Consider the following 20,968-nt stretch of genomic DNA (forward strand, 5'->3'; position numbering starts at 1 on the left):
ACACTCTTCTCTGCATGAGTTTTCTAAATCATATGTAATGATTAAAATAGGAATTATAATACCATCTTATCCTCAAAACAATGATATTTTAAAGTGGGGAAGACAAAGGGACCTAAGTGGAAATAAAGTTTTCCTCCACTTCACCCAAAATTGTAACATGTTAATACCAATAGGCTATGATAAATTACATGTGTATATTGTAATACCCAGAACAACCACTATGAAAACTACACAATACAGCTGAAAATACTATAAATAAATCAAGATGAAATCCTAAAAAAATGATCAAGTAACCCACAGAAAGATAAGAAAAGAGAAACAAAGAAATCAAACAGAAAACATAATAAAATGGCAGAGTTCATCCCTAATAAATCAATAATTACTTCAAGGTAAATGGTCTAAATATATCAATTTAAAGGCAGAGATTGACAGCATAATTTTGAAAAAGCATGACCCAATAATATGCTTTTTAATATGCCATTTAGAAGCAACTCACTTCAAGTTCAATAAGTAAGTTGAAAGTATAAGGATGGAAAAAGGCATACCATGCAAAAGTTAATTTTTTTTAAAAGGCAGGAACATGATTATTTATGTAGAAAATATGAGAGAATTGACAAAAAATCTCCTGGAACTAATAAATGATTATAGCAAGGTTGCAGAGTACAAGGTTAGTATAATATACAAAAGTCAATTGCTTTTCTACATAACAGCAATGAACAAGTAGAATTTGAAATTAACAACACAACACCATTTACATTGGCCCCCCAAAATGAAATACTTAGGTATAAATCTAACAAAATATGTATAAGATTGATATGAGTAAAAGTACAAAGCCCTGGTGAAAGATATCAAAGAACTAAATAAATGGAGAGATATCCCACGTTCATGGATAGGAAGACTCAATATTGTCAAGGTGTCAGTTTTTCCCAATGAGATCTCAACCAAAATCCCAGCAAGTTGTTACATAGATATCAACAAACTGATCCTAAAGTTTATATGGAGAGGCAAAAGGCCCAGAATAGCCAACACAATATTGAAGGAGAACACAGTTGGAGGACTGACACTACCCAACTTCAAGACTTCAAGACAGTAATCAAGACAGTGTGGTACAGGCAAAAGAACAGACAAATAGATAAATAGAACAGAATAGAGAACCCAGAAACAGATTCATGTAAATATAGACAACTGATCATTGCCAAAGGAGCAGAGGCAATTCAATGGAACAAAGACAGTCTTTTCAATAAACGGTGGTGGCCACAAGCAGAAAAATGAAACTAGAAACAGACCTTACTCCCTTCACAAAAATTAACACAAAAGGGGTCACAGACCTAAATACAAAAAGAAACACCTACAAAACACCTAGAAGATAACATGGGAGAAAACCTCTTGATAGGTAACCTTGGGTAAGTTGACTTTTTAGATACAGCACTGAAGGCATGATCCATGAAAGGAATAATTGATAAACATCACTAAAATTTAAAACTTCTGCTTTGCCAAAGAAAATGTCAAAAGAATGAGAAGACAAAGTGGATAACTCTTCATGAAGCCCATTTTCTTTTTATTTTAGGTACACCACAAAACTAGATTTCCCAGTCTCTGCTGCAGTTAAATGTGGTCCTAAAACTAAATTTGACAAATGGTATGTGAGTAGAAGACATAGTCACCACTTTTAGGGCCATAAAAAACTTTCTAGATGCCACACTCCATTGTCTTTCCTTCACCAGTTGCTTGTTGCAATAGAGCATGGTAAACTTGGAAACCACGTTTTGAAGATGGAAAAAAAAGAGAGGAACCTGTGACCCTGAATCACTATTTGAAGGACAATTGATTATGAGAACCCATTTTTGGAATTCACACGAGTGGAAAATAAGCAATTTCATTAAGCCATACTTGGGGCAGCCCAGGACTTCTTAACTCATATAGTCATTCTTGGCTGCTCTTCAGAAATTAAGGCCAACACACTTCCCTGGAACATTTCACTGCCTCTCCTGTTTGGATCTGCAGATTCTTTGGTCAACCATATTCTTTTATCTGATAAGGCAACGTTAGCAATGGCCTCTGACTTTGATAGAATCTCTTCTTTATAACCCTAAACCCAATAAAAAATTTTAGAACTCCCTTATCTTGTTCCAAGAGGGATTTAAAGTAGCTGACAAAAATACTTACACTATACCAGGATCAAACAATTCAGAAAAAATAAGAAAAAAAAAAGGCAAATGTAAGAAACAGAAACAGGAAATTTAAGTAATCTCAGAGGTAGGGTAAATACAGAAATATATTCCAGAAAAACATATATGCTTGTAGAACCCACTTTTACCTATAAGATTTCTGGTATCTTACATTGTTGGGAAATGTGATGTACTACAAGATTTATTTCATGCTTTTTTTCATTTATCAAGATTTGTTTGCACACATTTACTAAGGGAAAAAGCATGCAAGCTAGAAGCTATTCAGGAAAAACAATACTTATACTGATGTTGACACTAGAGAGGCTTTTCCCCTGTGTGTTTTTCGTAGAGGGGACAGTGAATAAGGAAATCTTCTACAGCAACCTTACAGCAAACACTGCCATCAAATAAATAGATCCCCTCCCCCATTTTTCTTATTCCTTATTTTCTTTTCTCAGAAATCCCCGATAGCAGCTGAAATATTTTCCTCAGATATCACTGGATCTATTGAGAAAAGAATAAGATAGAAATCTAGGTTGTAATTAGTTTTCTCAGTGGTATCCATGCAATTGCAGGTAAGTTGCTACTCATTACCAAATACGGGACTGTCTCCAAACTTCTGAAAATTTTCAGAAATGGGAGCAGACACAAACACAACTGTTCATTGGAAAACAAACGTGCACATTTCCTCTGCGTTTTAGAGTAAGAATGCTGTAGAACAAGTTAGAGTCATTTAAACTTGATATAGGGAAAAACTTAGCTATAGAATAGTTGATTACTTGAGACTAGATAATTTTTCTGTGTAAATATAAGTACGTTAACTTATTTAAGCAAATTTGAATAACATAAAATGTAACATCATTATAAAATATAATGACATAAAAATTCCAACATTTTCTGTTTATAAGGTGAAGAATTTGAGTCAGCTTCTAATTCCCAGGATAATGTATACAGGTATTTCCCCTTTCGTACACCTCTTCTATCCCTATTTTTAACATTTTCCTCATGATCTGAGGAATTAGGATATGTGACATGAGGTATTTTTCAGGCCCACAAGGGGGACCCTTTGCACCACAGCAACAGAGGTTATATGGCACAGATCTCACTGCTCATCCACAATTTGGTTGAATGCGTGATCTGCCATCGAACGCTAGAAACTCAAGGCATCTCCCCAGCCCTGGGCCTCACCTGTGAGTCCAGGTGGACAGATGCAGATGTAACCTGAGGCTTCAGGGTGGCCGGATAGAGACAGCAGCTGGGCAAGACGCCCATGCCCTTCCCCTGAAGACAGCTCCACGCATTCCCCATCAGACTGGCAGGGGCTACTACTGCATTCATCGATGTCGGTCTCACACTGGGCCCCCGTGTATCCTGCAGGATAAACGTTCAGAGAAGCTGCTGAGTCAAAGCCCCTCAACCATAGAGTATGTGCCTGACCGGAGGCTGGCCACTGTGCTGGCACCAGTTAACAAGGTGCTGGCCCTCCCTCAAGGAGCTGGCAAGGGATCTGGTAAGGGAGGCTTCCACGAACATGAGTAATAGTAACAATGGAGTCACTCCTATAATATCGATCAATGCTTTTAATAAAGATTGGATGAACAAGGAACTTCTGGATAACCTTGATCTAACCTGGACATTTTAACTAGACTCCAATTCCTCAAATATTCCAATTGTTTGAATGTTAAGCAAGGAAAAAAAATGATATATTTTTCCAGAGAATAGCTGTAAAGTCAGCAGGATCTACATAGCCAACACTAAATTCTTCTCTTAAAACTCAAAGTAAAGGTAAATGGTTGCTTCTTAACACTCAGTGAGACAATAAAATAGTGATTTGTATTTGAATGGATTTAGCTGGGTCATTTTGTTAGGGACAAGAATAAAAACAATAAAACATGAATGATTTAGTACTTTATAAAACATTTTAATATTAAATATAAAAAAAGTCCCTATCAGAACTATTCCTCTGGTTTTACATACATATGCCCTATTAAAACTATATATGTATATATTTATTGTGTGTGTGTTAACATAACTGGAATTGTACTGCACGCATACTTCTGCAACTTGCTTTTTGAACTCCCTTGCACGGTCTATCCACGTTAAATTTACAATCCAGAGTTGTAAAAGTTATAAATCAAATCATGGTATTTCTTTACTTTAAAACCATTCAATGGCTTCCCTCTTCACACAGAATAAAATTTAAAATCCTTAAGCTGACCGGCCCTTTATTATCTGGCCCTAATCCCATCTCTGCATTCCTGTCCCTAGAATGTTTTCTACCCCAGGGCCTTCATAACATTGTTCCCTCTCCAGAAAACCCTTCTCCAAGACTGTGCTTGGATAACTCTAAGCTTTCAGGCTCCATCTCTTATTACGTTCTCTTTTCCTCATGGTCAGATCTAAGTAAGATCCTTTTTTCTCTCATATACCCAATTCTTTCCTTTCATTGTCTTACAATGATTGATATTATGTACTTACTTTTATAGTTATCTTTTAAAATTTATTTACATATATAGCTTTCATTTGTTGATGTATTTGATAGCTTTCTCCCTCAACAGACTGTAAGCTTCACAAAAGCAGGGACTGTTTTTTTATTCTCCACTCCAGGACAGAGCAACACCTGAGTAGTAGGCCTTCAATCAATGTCTGAATGAGATTCAGATAGTTCTAATCAACAATTTAGATGATAATCCTAGCTTAGCAGATAAACTAGAGAATTGATGAACTCGTAATAAGCAAATAATGAGAATATGATGTAATCGCTTATTTTGTAATTTTAATAAAAACCTGAATGGGGACCTATGTCAGATCGTAAGCACAACATAAATTCTGTTGCTCAACAATATAATACTTTTGTCACATTTGACCCCTGGGGTCTTTGTCATCGGTCTGAAGAAGAAACTTAAGAGTCAAAAAGGAAACTAAAAGCACATGTCAGATCAAGGTCCCACAATCCTTGGTAGTGACCCTCCCCCAGAACCCTCAGTCTTTTATGCCTGAATGTCTACTTTTTAAGTGCTTCTATTTCATACTTACGGATCTACAAATATTCACTAAATAATGGTTGTCACAAAGCCATTATAAAAACTTGTGCTATAGTCGATTTACTAACGAAAGTTCTGACTATTTTCAATTTTCTTCTCATTCTAAGTTTGAAGACTCACACACAGGCCAGGTTAGGAAGTAATTTAGAACCTTCATAAGTCCTTTCTGGCTTTCCGGCTCATGCATTGTCTTATTCTTATCCTGAACATTAGGAAGGTTCTGATTTATAGTCTTACCAGTCCTGTCCCCACCACTGGGGCCCTGTGGGGCTGTGCTGTACCCTTTAACCATGTATATAAATAGATTCCTGCAATCAAGGCTACATTGAATAGATTTAACAAGTTTTCCTGTAAAACTCTGTACAAAGAAACAATATGATGCTGAGTCAAGACCCCAGGGTTCTTAAATTATGTTTTTTTTAAAAAAACAAACCCAATCTTTTCTGGGTAACAGGAAAACTTTCAAGATAGGCATTTAAAGTGACTAACCCTTCTTGTAATTAATTACTCTTGAAATGAGGACCCTGGGCAATTCCAGCAGTGGATTCTTGCCATCGTGCTCAGTGGCAGTGGTCTCGTGATCCAAAGGAATGGTCTCCTTTTCTTAGATATGGAGTAGCTTGTAGCATTAAATCTTCTCTTTCTATATAACTGTGAGAATTGGGTACAAAGACATTCTGAGTTTTCTCTTTAGGCAAAATCACCGTCCATCCAGCGACCCAAGAAACTCAGAAGTAGAACTGTCCTAAATCGGTGTCCCTTTCTCAATCCCCACATCATCTCTACCTCCTAAAGTGCTCTCATGGCCATCAATCCCCTCATCTCCACCCTCACCACTATGGTCTTTGTTCCGGCCATTTGGCTTATCTCTTATTTAAACTATTGCAGAACTCATACCAGATTCCCTGCCTTTAGCCTTATCTCTCTCAATCACCTTCCACTAAAGTGCCAGAGAGCTCTTTTTAAATTAACAGGTCAGATTCTGTCACTTCTCTGCCCTGTAGTTTGCAGGGCACACAAACAGCATTATGACCCAGCTTCAGTCACATCTTGCTCCCCAGCCCCATCTCTCCACCCTCAGCCCTGTGTAGTCCAGCATTTTAAGCAACCACTCCAAGTTCCACAATTAGACATGCTCTCTTCCACGTGTGCCTGCTGCCCTTTCTTCTTTCCCTCTTCTTTCTCTTCCTCTCTTCTATCCTTAAATAAGTAATGAGCTGCTACGTGCTGGCCATAGGGTCTAGAATGGCCAATCTCCTAATCTTAGTATCTAGTTGACATTTATCGAGTGCTCCCTATGGTCTAGGCTGAGCTGGGAGCTCCTTCTATATTGCTGGAATTGTCTCCACAACAACACTATGAGGTGGATATTATCATCATCATCTCTGCTTTCTCTATCGATGAGGGCACTGAGGCTCAGAGTGGTAACATGGCCAAAGTCACACAGCTGGTGGGTACAATTCTGGGATATGCTTAGTGATCTTTCAAGTTTTCTAAAATGGTGCCTCCTTGGTCAAGCCACCCCTGAACTTCTTCTCTCCTTAATCCCTTTTACAGAATTTATTAGAGCTTCTTATTGTACACAAAATTGTACTGTACACATTTTTTTCACACTGTATCCCAGATGGAATTTAAGCTCCTTGGAAGGAGGAGCCATGTCTTTCTGATTGCCAGATTCCTCATATGAGGAATCATGGCACTGAAATCCATGTGGATTGAATGTATGGAACACATGCTGGTCTTTTTTTTTTAAATAAATTGTTATTGGAGTATAATTGCTTCACAATACCATGTTAGTTTCTGTGCCCTAAAGGCTTTGTATTGGACCCAGGCAGTTAAGAGGAGCTGCCTACAAAAAGACCAGGACTGGCTTTGCTGTGCAACATACTGGTCTTTTTTTAGGCAGCTCCTCTTAACTGCCTGGCTCCATTACAAAGCCTTTAAGGCACAGAAACCACCTCTCATACACAATTTCCACCTCCTGGTGTAGAGCTTGGTGTGTAGTAATACATAGTTGCCTTTTCTTTGAGTACCTAATATGTGCCAGGCTCTATTTTTATAATTTTACCCCTCACAACACCACTACAAGTAGTTTTTTTGTTTATCCTTCATTTGCGGATGAGAAATTTAAGAATTAAGAAGTAACTCACCCTAGTTTACTTGGTTAACAAATGGTGGACTTGTCCTGCTCCCAAGCTGTCTGCTCCATGCCCTGCTTAGGGACTGAGGTCCTGCCCAGAGTGTTGATTGAGTGTTGAGTGTCGGTTGATGACAAGAATGTGGAATAACATGTTTTGGAAAAAATTCAGTATTACAGGGGGCCTGTTGATTCAAGTGTTACATACTGTTTCCTACTGACCAGAGCCAATGACCAAAGGATAAAAATATACCCTATTCGTTATCTGGAAGTGGGGAGACACATGAGATACATAGATTTCTGAGCCACAGAAGAATTCCAAACTTCCTTTTATACTTTTATGTTTGCGTTGTTTTTACCTACAAAATGCATTTAACCAAAGCGTGTTACACGTGCCTCAGGCAATGAGATGTCTTTCCATCAGAAGCTGCTACTGACAGGACTGACCCTGGTCTCCATGCCTCCTCCCCGGCCACAGGGTCATCCTTTCCTCAGACAGTAATGTGAGTGGGGAGGAGGGGGCAGATGACCAGCAAGCTTGCAACAGCTAGATTTTAAATAATCATAAATTTATCAGTGTTTTCCAATGGATCAAGAAAGAAGAGAGGGGCTTCCCTGGTGGCGCAGTGGTTGAGAGTCCGCCTGCCGATGCAGGGGACGTGGGTTCGTGCCCCGGTCTGGGAGGATCCCACATGCCGCGGAGCGGCTGGGCCCGTGAGCCATGGCCGCTGAGCCTGCACGTCCGGAGCCTGTGCTCCGCAACGGGAGAGGCCACAACAGTGAGAGGCCCGCTTACCGCAAAAAAAAAAAAAAAGAAAGAAAGAAAGAAAGAAGAGAGATAAAATGCTCTTTCATTTCTAGCAATAAAATCCTAGTAAGAATTAGGTTAAAATATGTCAAGCAGGTTCATTGCCAAAATTAACATCAATATTTATGGGTGGCCTGTTGATTCAAGTATTACATACTGTTTCCTCCTGATTCTGCTATCACCTCTACACTCAAGTCTAATTACCTTTTAAGTGTAATTTTTAGTTATGGTTTATGTGTTGTGTAACTTGTATTGTCTTTTACATTATAAAAGGCTAGGAGAATACACCCATTTCTGGAATACCATCCTACACCCTTTATGGGGACCATTATGATCACACTGACTCCACGAATTGTAATACAAGCACTTAGGATTTTAATAGTGTTTCATGGGTTTTAATATATTCTAGGTGTCAAGGAAAACATCTTGGAGGAAAAGGAAGCATCTTCCAGTGAAGTTTACTCCACAAAGACCATGCTGAAATCGACCCTTCTACTGACTTTTTTTCCTCTGTGTTTCTTCCAGAAGATTCTGATGATTGGGCAGCTTGGTAACCTACTTCAGACAATGTATAGTGTAGCAGTAGATGTTTGAGCACTGAAGAATACAATTAAATTAAACAATGATAACTAGAAGAAAGAGTTGGTTTTAAACCTTTAGAAAGAAGAATTTTTAGTTTCTATTTGCTATAAGCGATTTGTTTCTATTCTAAGCAAAAAAAAAAAACAAAAAAAACAAACAAAAAAAACATGGTGGAAGATATTTTGTCACTTACCAGGCCAGCAGTGACAAGTGTAATTGTCAGCACTGTCCTCACATGTAGCATTATTGTGACAGGGTTTTGACCAACATGGAGGCATCAAGGTCTCACAATGTGTCCCTGTGAATCCACTACCCATGCAGTTACAGCTGTACCTGGAGAGTAAAATGAAATTGTCACATCAACTCTTGGTCATATTAAGATCAAATATTGTTATCCTGTCTCTTCACTTGTCCATCAACCCCAGACCCATGGCATGGTTTTAATACTTATCAAAAACCTTGAGGAATCATCTCTATAAGCCTGAAAGCATTATGTGCTTCCATATTAATAGCTTTTTATCTTTAAAATTTCACAGTACAGTTTTCAATCAAAATTATTTGGAAACCATGATTGTATACTTCAATTTCCTCACCCATAAATTGAAGGTAATAGTACCTTTGTGACAGAGTTGTTGGCGTAATTAAATGTGCATATAAAGAATGGACACGGCATGCCAAAGGGCAGAAAATACTGAATAAAACTACTGAATAGTACCAAATAAAGTTGTTAATATTGTGAAGCAGTAGAGACTGATTTATATCATCAAGGCACTTTTTTATATAGAGAGCCCAGAAAAGAAGTCTCTTATGAAAAATGAAACAATAAATTATGAAAAAAATAGGAAAAATTCTCATTATATAAATTTTGACTTATGTTTTCTTATTTTCAGAGTACAAGAATATTTTAGTCTTGCTATTTGTAATCATTCACTGATTAAGTGGGATTATCTGACAGACCTAAAATACAAATCTGTTGGGGAGAACTGTTCACTTTATCATAATAGGCTTTCAATTTAGACGGTCTCTCCTCGAGGATCTAGTATCACAAAAACATGGGCTTGCACACTCAGTTTAGATAAAATGAGTGTCTGGGGGGAGGGATACCTAGTATTGTATAAAGAGTAACAGTCCTGTTCACCACGGCTGTGTGTCTATTTACCACCAACACAGATATTAAGATTTCACTAAGGAAACTTAAATATTAGCAAATATAAGTGACTATAATTTTTACATAATTTTGCTAGCTAGAAATCCTCTATTCACTATTCCATTTACTTGATTAAAAATACCTACTACAAATCTACTATGTGTAAGACATTGGAGACAAGAGCCCTGTGGTCACGGCTGGCTAGTGGACCTCAAGTCACGAAATCAGTCTCCATTTGAATCTTCCTTTGTCTGCAAGAACCTTTCATGGGGTACAGTTTCTGACTTTCCCACGCTCCTCATAGCAAATGTGTTAATTTTTTGCTGTGGGAAAATAAAGTCAGGCTGTAATTGCTGACCTTGCAATGATCTCAAAAATTAGGTCATAAGAGAGATGTGGATACAATAGAAAAATTATTCACGGCACGCATTCAGGTGAAGAGAGGAAAGCTGGCAGGTTCAGCCTTGCTCTGTTTGCATTTCCATAGACATTACAAGCGTTGTGTGCCTTCTGTTCTGATGCTTTCTGGAAACAGTGAAGCATGGCTGGGAGAGCATCCTCCTTTTGTCTGGAGCGCTTGTGTGGAAACTGCCTTTCTGATCTATGTGTTGCCCAGTTACCTGTCTCCGGGCCTGAGGATTCATGCCACTGGAGAATCATTTGGGTGTAACTGAAAGTCACAGGCAAGACGTGGAGAATGGTTATAGTTTACAAAAAAAAAAATGTTCTACCACTTTGCTCTATTTAAAACCGCATTATTTTCCTGGGTATATATGAAGCACACGTGCCTTTTATTGCTGCCCTTTTGAGTCTGATTCACTTTAAAATTCAGATTTGGGATATATTATCTTATTTATTAAATAAAGGAAAGTTCAATTCTAGGCCTCCTTTTTCAAAGAATTAACTGTGTGAATTTGTGGGGGGATGGGGGGGTCACCTAACTTCCCTGAACTTTAGACTCCTTATTGTAAAGCGGGAGCTTTAGTGCCCATCTTGCCGTCCACTGAGTCGCTGAAGGATCTGTCAAGGCAATATTAAATTTTAATGCTGTTAAAACTTAAGTGTTTAATAACTCGATGCTTGTGGTTTAAATAAGTATTAGAAAGTTCTTTCAAAAATATTTATATGAATTCAACTACCATTACCCAAATTTATTATATGCATCATATTAAGGTGTAATTTATTGTTTTATTTTTGTTTTTACTGAAAAGCCAATGATAGACTCTAATTTGGAACAGAATTACATGGCTACTTCTCATCATTCTGCTGTCTTCAAAGTATTCACTCAATTCTCCAAACACCTAGAAATTCAAGATATAATTAATTTAATATCAACACCCTTTCCAACACTGTTTATATAAAATTCCTAAAGGATTTACTTTTCACCACTTGATTTATATGCTTGTTATTTTATAAATACAATCTTATATTCACATATAGAATAATCTCTAGCTTTGTTTTTGCATCTACAAAAGATACGGAAGGTAGATTCCATTTGTTTCATGGATTTGGAAGGCTGGCGCTTTTCTGTAACAGAACCAGTTCAAAACTATTACAAGAATGACTTAGAAAATGCTCCCTCCTGAGACAGATGGCGTCCAAAGGTTGCATTATTTTAATAAAATGTGAATGTCACAACTTTTTTATATTTAAAGTATAAAAAGCAATCTGCACATTTTAAGCCAAGGATGTGAGATCTCCAAATTCACCAGAATGACTGGTGCAATAGCTTCTGGTCAGTGAGTTCGCTCCAAGCCAATGACCCAAATGTAGGAGAAAATGTACCTGTTGGCTCCATCCACGCACAGCCCTCCATGGAGACACGGCCCACTGGCACACTCATCAGTGCTGAGCTCACAGCCAGCACCCAGGAAGCCAGGGGCACAGTCACAGAAATGGGCCTCCACAGCATCCTGACAGGTTGCACCACTGAGGCAGGGCTGGGACCGACATTCATCAACTTCCAATTCACAGTTTACACCTTTTAAAAAAGTTGGCACAGAAAAGAAAGGCAAAGTTTTAGCAAAGCGTTAATATCTTCGCTCTTTGGCAATGCTTTATTTAGCAAGGCTCTTGTGAAACGTGATGTTGCCCCAAATAATTTTCCTCCTTAATTGTAATTGATATTAACTTTCTGGCATGCTCGTGGGACGTTCACAAAGCAGAGCAGCTGTCACTTACAAAGAATTATTGCATACAACAGCTCGTGGCTTTTTGGTCCGAGGACACAAATCATTCTTAGGACAACGTAATTGTTTACTGTACTTCTGTTGGAAGCCTGAAGGGGACCGGCCAATGTCTTTAGATTATTTTTAATAGGAGTCATATTGAACAGTGGGTAAAAGCTCAGACTCCAAAGCCAAATGGCCTGGGTTGGGATCTTGGCACAGCCTCTTTTAGCTGTGTGACCTTGGGAAAGTTCCTTAACCTTTCCTTACCTCAGTTTCTTCACCTGAAAAATGGGACCAATAGTTGTAATTACCCCATAGGATAATTATTACAATTACAGTGTGTTCTAAAATGTTTATGATAGTACCTGGTGTATACTGTTTGCTAGAGAAAAAAAAAAGTACTTGTTCTTTCCACAAAATTTATTGTACAAATATGATGTGCAATTCTTTCCTTAAGTGCCCCTTTTGCACAGAAATATTTACATTTTCTATAGTGCTGTAAAATGCTGCTTTTAAATAGAATATCAATTTGACTTAAACTCATTGTAATTAGTGGTATTATTAGAAGCTACTTCATTTTAAGGTAACATTACATTTTTAAAAAATCTGTATTTACCCCCTTGCCCAAATAGTAGGTGAAGATTATTTTCTAAGCAAACCAAGTTTAAGATTTACAAAAATGGTCACACTGAGATAGCAAACTACTGAATCTGCCAAAACAGTATCAGATACACAATCAAATTTTCCCATAGGTTTTAAAAGACACAGAAGGGGGGCTACCTATATTTGTCAATCTTTATTCCTGTGCCTATGACCCAGGGTAATAAATTATTAAAATGATATTGAGGAGTTTTCAAATAACTCAGAGGTTTTTAGTAGTTTGATTGATACTGTGCCCTCTTTCCTGATAGAAAATACAATAGGATATTCTAACACCACCTGCCATTTACAACTGTGACTAGATTCTACAAATGCGGAAGTGAAAAGAGACGCCAGCATAGTAAATTTGATTGTTTTCTGAGAGGAAAAAGAACTTAAATTTTATGTCACTAAAGATGGAAAGTTGTGTAATAGTATTTGTTGCAGGTAAATGGCCTGCCATTTGAGGTTATTTCTCACCCAGTCTGTGAATGAGATTTTCCGTATCTGTTTTCATTGGTATCAGAAAGGTCAAGAGAAAGAGCACTGAACTGTCCGGTGGAGACCTGTGTTCTCATTCTGTCTCTGAAATAGCTTTTCAGCAATGTTTTCGTATCTTTTTTTCTGCCATGTAAAATAATAAAATAACAGAAACCTCTTTTTTAAATACTTTCTAAGAATATATGAAAGATAAAAATGATACATTTTTTTTTAAGTTTCATATAATTATTTTTAAACACATGTAGCAACTGAAACTATAATGTGTTAGCACTCCGTTAAAATGACACTGATCGATCAGGACTAAGAGAGAACTCTGCTCACCCCAAAATGATCCATCCCTGTGGGCTCCTGTGGCGCTCTCTGTGCAGACGGTAACTGGCACTTATCACACAGCTACAATGTGCACATGCAGGGTGAGGTGATGTCACATGTGTTCTTTTATTCCATCCCAACACATTTAAGGTGCACTGACTTGCTTGTGTCCCATAGTTAGTAAATGACAGTGTCTCTGCCATTCCTGTCTCCTCCTGGTCAACCCACCTCTCCATAACACCTTCGGATTATGTCCTTTGGTATTTTAGTCATCTGTATTTGTTGAAAACTATTAACATATAAAGCCAAACCAGTGGTTTAAAACTTGTTAACACTTTCCTAAATTTTATTTCATAATTCAAATAAAATTCATATATTCATCTGTTATACACCCAGGTTATTTCCTAATGCTTAAGAAATACTTTATAAACCATTATTTTAAATACTGCAGCTCCATTTATAACAATGTCGCTCAAATGCTTTAGCTTTAAAGTGATCCTGATGCATGTATAAGAACGTGTTTCAATAACTTAAATACAATTTCAGTTCAAACAACTATTTACTTTAGATTTATTTGATTTGTTTGTATTACTCTTTTTTTTTTTTTTTTTTTTTTGCGGTACGCGGGCCTCTCACTGTTGTGGCCTCTCCCGTTGCGGAGCAACAGGCTCCAGACACGCAGGCTCAGCGGCCATGGCTCACGGGCACAGCCGTTCCGCGGCATGTGGGATCTTCCCGGACCGGGGCACAAACCCGTGTCCCCTGCATCGGCAGGCAGACTCTCAACCACTGCGCCACCAGGGAAGCCCTGTATTACTCTTAATATTACTTAGCAATGTGATTCTTACTGCAGCTTTTCACTGCTACTGATATGGAAAAAAAAAGTGATTTGGTCTACGTCTGCATGATGCCAAAATGGCTGGGTGAAAAGTGATAAGTACAGTCAGTCATCCAGATGTTTTTGTATTTCCAGATGCTTGGCTTCATAGGTAAAACATCTGGAAAACTATGACTTTCAGTTTTCATTTGGATGTTTACTGTTACATGCATGCAGCCATTAAGTATAGACAGTTAATTGACCTTCAAAAACATACCTACACAGTGTGGTCCAGTCTCTCTGGAAACATTCTTTTTATGACTAGTGTTACTATTTATGGCGCCATGTCATTATAACTCTAGGTAGCAATAGAAATTGAATGCAGTTATACTGAGTAGCATTTCTGTGGCTGATTGTCTAATAAATGGAAAATTCATAACTGCAAAATTCTTTCACAAAGTTCATCCAGGAACCCAACCAATCTGTTGGAATTGGTTTATAATTCTGTATGAAACAAAAGAAAATAAAAAGAGTTGGGGGGAAGAAAACACAAATAAGGGGAACTCTTCACCAAAAGAAAAATGTACACGGCAGGAAAAAAAAAAATCCTCTGACTTTATCAGCTTTGGCGACTCACTATGACTAATCCTGTGCTAACATGCACAGTGGCATCTCTACATCAATACAGGTGACTAAGATGTGAGATCATGAATTCCTGGCGGTCAGGGATAGTTCCACTCTGAGCTATGCAATTTTCATTAGCTGTCAAAATAAGTTCAGAAATTCCCTCACACCCAAATATTTTTAAAGATATCAGTTTCAGGGCTTCCCTGGTGGCGCAGTGGTTGAGAGTCCACCTGCCGATGCAGGGGACGCGGGTTCGTGCCCCGGTCCGGGAAGATCCCACATGCCGCGGAGCGGCTGTGCCCGTGAGCCATGGCCGCTGAGCCTGTGCGTCCGGAGCCTGTGCTCCGCAACGGGAGAGGCCACAACAGTGAGAGGCCCGCGTACGGCAAAAAAAAAAAAAAAAAAAAAAAGATATCAGTTTCAAAGAGGGATTGGAATTACACGCATTTCCCTTAAGTATTAAATAGAAAGGTAAAACAATGAGAGATTCCCAAGTTGACGCGCTGGCTTTGGTAGAGAAGCAGCATTCCTGGAAAATAATCTAAGAATGCTCCCCTTCTTCTTATATAATTAACTTAAAGCAAAAAGCCATTCCACCTCATCTTGGTTTTCAGATGGCACTTTCAGTGGGTCCTCCTTTTGTCTCTTCAAACGCTTCCTGGCTTGATTCTTCCTCCCCTACCCACGCCCCCCTCTCTCCTTGACCCTCCTTTCTTTCCCCTTCTTGGTTACTTGCTACGTCATTCTTTTTCCCTTTTCCTTATATGGAAAGATCAGCTTCACTGGTGGGAGGAGACTCCACTTCAGTGTGAATCTTCACTTCATGCCCTTAAGGGTAAGAGAAGGGCCAGGGCCACTCCTGCCCTCCTGCCTCCCCCTCCCCCAGATATCCAGTCAGAACACCCCATTGCCTGAGGCGGAAGGCTGTCGTGTTAGAACCCAAGAAAAGTGACATCCAAACTTTGAGTGCAGAGTGTCGGCCCAAGTATGCCGGAAAGTCTACTGCCGGCACAGCACTGCTGTCACCCCTTCCTAAGACGGCCTCCCCTGCATCACAGAGATGCCAGAAAATATACCTTCTCAAGTCTCCTTCTCCCAGTGCCTCGTGCCTTGAGCTTGCCAATGAGGGGCACTTATGGGTTTGGAAGGTGGGAGAGAAGCCAGGATTCTCTGGACATCTCCTAGACTGGTCCCACACATGCACAGATGTGCCTCATAACAGCTTCCTAGGGAGTCTGGAGACCACTCATTCCACTGCTGCAGGATGGGATGGCTGGAAACTTCCCCGAGATTCTTCAGAACTTCAGCGCTCTCCTAGGAGCTTTCAAGAACCCCCACTTTGGTGCTTTGGACAAAGATCCTTCCTGGAAACTTCTTTGACTTCCTTTGGCCATCATACAAGCAGTGCCAGCCTCTTGGATTTGATGGCACGTGACCTTCGCTGTCACTCAGGGCCCTGCGCCTGGAAGGGTACTGTATGAGTTTCCTAGAGCTTCCATAACAAACTACAGAAACCAAGTGGCTTAAACAACAGAAATGTATTGCCTCACTGTTTCCAGGTCTGTGATCGAGGTGTCATCAGGACTGGTTCCTTCAGAGGGCTGTGAGGAAGAATCTATTGCAGGCCTCTCCCTCGTTTCTGATGGTCGACTGGTAATCTGTGACATCCTTTGGCTTATAGAAGCATCACCAGAATCTCTGTCCTCTGTCCTCAAATAGGAATTAAGGGCTTACAAATTACATAGGCTGTTCTGTGTACAAGCCCTTAATTCCTACATTAAACTCTTCATATCTGAAATATATAGAATGAATTTTTTCCTGACCAAATCCTGATTGATACACAGACCTAAGATAGAAAAGACTGGAGTAGCATACTCAAACAAGCAGAACTGTTCAGGTTTCGGTCCAGTCTTCAGATTAAAGGAGAGAAGCTGAGGGTCACAGATACAGCACAAATGCAGTTGGAGTAGAAGCCCTGTACTCTTCACCCCCAACCTAGGTGGGCTGGGGATTTGACAGAACCGCAGATATGTGCTGGAATCCCAGGAAAAAGGTTGTTAGTGTCCCATTTTCCTTCTAGAACTCTGGAAACACATGAGGCCACCATAATTGCCAAGCCACCGTAGCACAAAATGGTCGAAGAGAGAAAACTACACAGGACCTGAGTAAGTGAAATCGTTTTATAGAGAATGCTTGTGGAAACATTAAAGCCGCCAAGTGCTTTCAAAATAAGTGAAGTAATTACTTTTTTATAATGCTGAGTTAGAGAATTTTAAACATTGTACCTGCTACTATTGCTTTCCTTCTTCCCCCTCTCCTCTGCCGTTCATCACAGAAGAGCAGAGGGACGCGGGTTTTGTGGGGAGACCGCCCAGACCCACGCTCTGCTCTCCACTGCTACTAGCGAGGCTGGATGTAGTTAGTGCTCAGTGAATGGTAGGTATTATCTGCAGTCATTTGTTCTTGCCTGTATTCCTTCCTCAATTTCTCCAAGTAGAGAATAGTATCTTTAAAAATTTTGAAAAGTAATTGGAAGCAAAGACAACTCTGCAAGGGAATCTGGAATCGCTTCAAACTTAGTTAAACACAGATGTGATGCTAAGAGTATAGGAGCTAGAAACTGGAAAAATTTGGAGCAGCCACTATATTAAATATGGTTTTAAAAATCTACCACGACATATAAATACCTGCTGAACAATAGTAAATACATAACTACAATTGGATAATATCTGAGGTGGGTCAATAGACTTTAAATCGGGGAAAAGAAAGTAGGCAATGGGGCTTTCCAGGACTGGAAAGTTGCAAAATATTAATTGAAGGTCAAGGGCAAGAAAGTTAACAATAGAGATGACAGAGGCACATCAGTAAAACAGCTCCCCATGGAGTCCGGGCTTGTTAAGGAGACATCAAGATATGGAAGGAGTGATGGACAGCATGAGTGTGGAGAGGCCAGGTGACTGAGATTCTGCTAAAGATGAAGTAAGATTTCAACAGAAGCAAGAAAGTGAGAAGCTCAGGTTGTGGTGAGAATTTTGGTGGTAAAGCAATGGCAGGGTCTAACCTGAAGTTTTGGCGTTGTATGGCTATAGTGGAGTAGAGATGGAGGTCACCGAAATTAAGAAGCTCAAGAAGTTCCAAAAGCTTGGTCCATAAAATTCTGCAATAGCTCCTAATTGGATTTAGATAAACCGAAAACTTATTTTGGTACCTAAAAACCTTTGTAATATTTTCAAGTTCATTTCCCATGACAATCATATCATCCCTTTACACGCCAGTCCTATCAGACCATTTGCTTTTTCTCAAACCCACCACGTACTTCTACCCTCCTACGAGTTTGGACACACTGCTCTCTCTCCCTCTCTCTCTGGAAAATTCTTTCCCACCTGTCCACCTGATGAAGTCCTCCTTTAAGGCTTCTGTTAAATGTCCCATCCTCAGTGAAGTCTTCCCCTATTTCCTTACTGGTTTCATTCTCTGTGTTTGACAGCCCTTACACCATTATATTTTACTTATTTGTTACTTGCTTATCTTATCCCACAACTGCTCTGAAGACAAAGATCCTTGCCTATTATTAATGGTAACAGCTGACATTCACTGAGAGTTTATTTCACACCAGATACTGTGCTAATAAGCATTTTATGTGAATGATTTTATTTTGCTTAATTGTCAAAAAATTATCCATGAGGCACTACTATGATGCCCATTTTATTAAGGATGAAACTGAAGCCCAGAGAAGTTAAGAAATTTGAAGCTGATCAAAAAGTTAGAAAGTGGGTAGAGTCAGGATTAAGTAACAGCTTACAAGGAAGAGAAGAGAGTCAAGAACCAAACGATGGTCTTTCAGGAGCAGTGGGCTGAGTGAGAAAGCCAACTTTCCTCCTGGCCCTGAGAATCAAGGGGAGAGGAACCCTTTAATAAGTGTTGTGTGCAAAGTGGTTTCATCAGAAAAATACCAAGTTCCAGCAAAGGCCAAGGAATTAAAGGTGCATTGGAAAAAAATAAAAATGTTTTGTTTATTTACTTGCATTTGAGAAAAGACTATGTATGGGGGTGGAGTGGGGGGAAGCAGGTGACCATTATTCTGGAAATCAGGAAGCAGTTTTTCCCATGACACTTCCATAGAAACTGTACATTAGCAGTGTGTAACTCGAGGTTAGATCGCCCTTCTGAATCCAGCTATCTACAGGATATCTCCGCCAACTATCTCACAGGCATCATTCAACAATTCCAAATACAGACTCTCTCTCTTCCGTCCACCCTCTCTGACCCTCTACACCCCCATCCCTGTCAGTAAATGGGATTATCATCCAGGTCACCCAAGCCAGATTTCTTTCTAGCAACTATCGTCATCTCACTTGTTATTTCCCACATCCTAATTAGTCATCAAATCCTGTCATTTCTCCCTTAGAAATGGATCTAAGGTGCCATCCCCATTGCTGTAAACTTATCCAGACCCTCACCATCTCTCATCCGGTCTGACTACTACTGGCTTCTCTCTTCCTAATCACTCTCTACATTTCTGACAGTGATCTTTATATGATATAAATCTGATTTTACTATTGTCTGTGTAAATTTTTAAAATACTTTCTCCTTGTCTAGGAAAAAGTACAGTGTCTTGGAGTGCTGTAGAAGCTTCTAAAAAATGTGGACTCTGTTGGGGCCACCTACAAGGATGGTCTTGCAGCCCACCGTGTCTCATGCCCCTAGACTGCACAGAGCTGTTCTCCTTACTTGTAAAGCCCACTCCTCCCTCCCTTCTGCCCTGGCTGATTCCAGTTAGTTCTCCAAGATTGAGGTCCAGTACCACATGATCCTGGAAACTGTAGTGAACCACTTAGACCTGTCTTAAGCACCACTTCACTGTAATATAAAAGTATATATTATATTGTACAGCAATTGCTTTATTTGTCAATTTTATCTACAAAATTGCTAGATTTTTGAGGTCAAAGTCTTTGTCTTTTAACACTGAGATCTGTAGCATTTAGCACATATTCTGGGACATAGCAAATGTTCAATGAATTGTGACTGAATGATCATGTCATAGCTATGGAGTGACTCACCTTCTCTCCTGGAAGCGATCGGCATGCCAGGATGCAGCTTCTCAACGCTTCCACAAGCCTGGGCCCAGTCAAAGTCAAAGCCATAAAGTCAAATCTGTGGCTTTGGCAAATGTCTAAACAAAGCATTATTTCTGAACAATTGTGCCCTAAACTTCTGATCAGCATTTAGAGATTTTTCAGCTCAATATGCATCTTTCAGCAATTAGAGATCAAGGTTAACTCTACTGCAAGATAATGCACATCACAGGTTATCAGCCAGGAGCAGGTCTGGTCACTGACGCTGTCATCACTCATCACAGTGGGGATAGAGGGAACCACACACACCGTGTGGCATTGACCAACCACTCTGATCACCTTTCTCATTATCTGCAGAGGCCACACTTTGGAAATAATTCCACTTTAGCTTTAAGTTATCATCCTAAATTTCAGAGTCCACCCAATATAATTAATATCTAACAGGCCTCTCTATGCACAACATTTTCCTTTTGAATAAGAATTATATATGCTATTTCTGGGGTCTTTAAGGAATGATATACGGTACATCAGTTACAACACTTGTCAGTGCAAATCTGGACCCAGTATCAGTGCAGAGGCACATAGCACACGTTTCCATTACAGCTATGGGTTTACAGTAGAGGTCTGGATTTCCATATATCAGGTATAATCTTTTAACATCCTGGAACAATGAAAAGAGGCTGTGCCACTTCCTGCTCTGATTAATAGTGTCAAGCTAGTAAAATAATGATTAGCAAGATGCTATGAGAGATTAGAGTCGGGATTTTTATCTTCAGTGGGAACATCTTTGGATTTTTATCCAAAAGGATCTCTGGCTTGTGAATTTAGACACACCTTTCCTAAAGATACCAAAAAGTTATTAACACACCTTTTAAAAAGCATTCACTTAAAGTAGACTTTACAAGCCTAGGATTCATCTCTGAAGGACAACTAAGTTTCA

General features: G+C 39.3%; 1 protein-coding gene across 5 annotated transcripts in view; it reads right to left on the minus strand.

The window, feature by feature from the left end:
• The window catches only part of CRB1 (crumbs cell polarity complex component 1), a 267,605-nt gene that overhangs the window by 110,608 nt on the left and 136,029 nt on the right, over window positions 1-20,968 (minus strand). For 4 of the 5 annotated variants that reach the window (XR_009563008.1, XM_060294325.1, XM_030884095.2 and 1 more), the window contains 3 exons: window positions 11,672-11,867; window positions 8,933-9,072; window positions 3,357-3,539 (listed from right to left, as the gene is read on the minus strand). Coding sequence is in view for 4 of the 5 variants with exons in the window: in XM_060294325.1 (XP_060150308.1) it covers window positions 3,357-3,539; window positions 8,933-9,072; window positions 11,672-11,867 (519 nt within the window). In the remaining variant the exon portion in view is untranslated. The remainder of the gene's footprint in view (window positions 1-3,356; window positions 3,540-8,932; window positions 9,073-11,671; window positions 11,868-20,968) is intronic. The other variant, XM_060294412.1, reaches the window with a different exon arrangement.

This window comes from Globicephala melas, chromosome 1 (assembly GCF_963455315.2).
Source record: "Globicephala melas chromosome 1, mGloMel1.2, whole genome shotgun sequence".
Classification (NCBI taxonomy): domain Eukaryota; kingdom Metazoa; phylum Chordata; class Mammalia; order Artiodactyla; family Delphinidae; genus Globicephala; species Globicephala melas.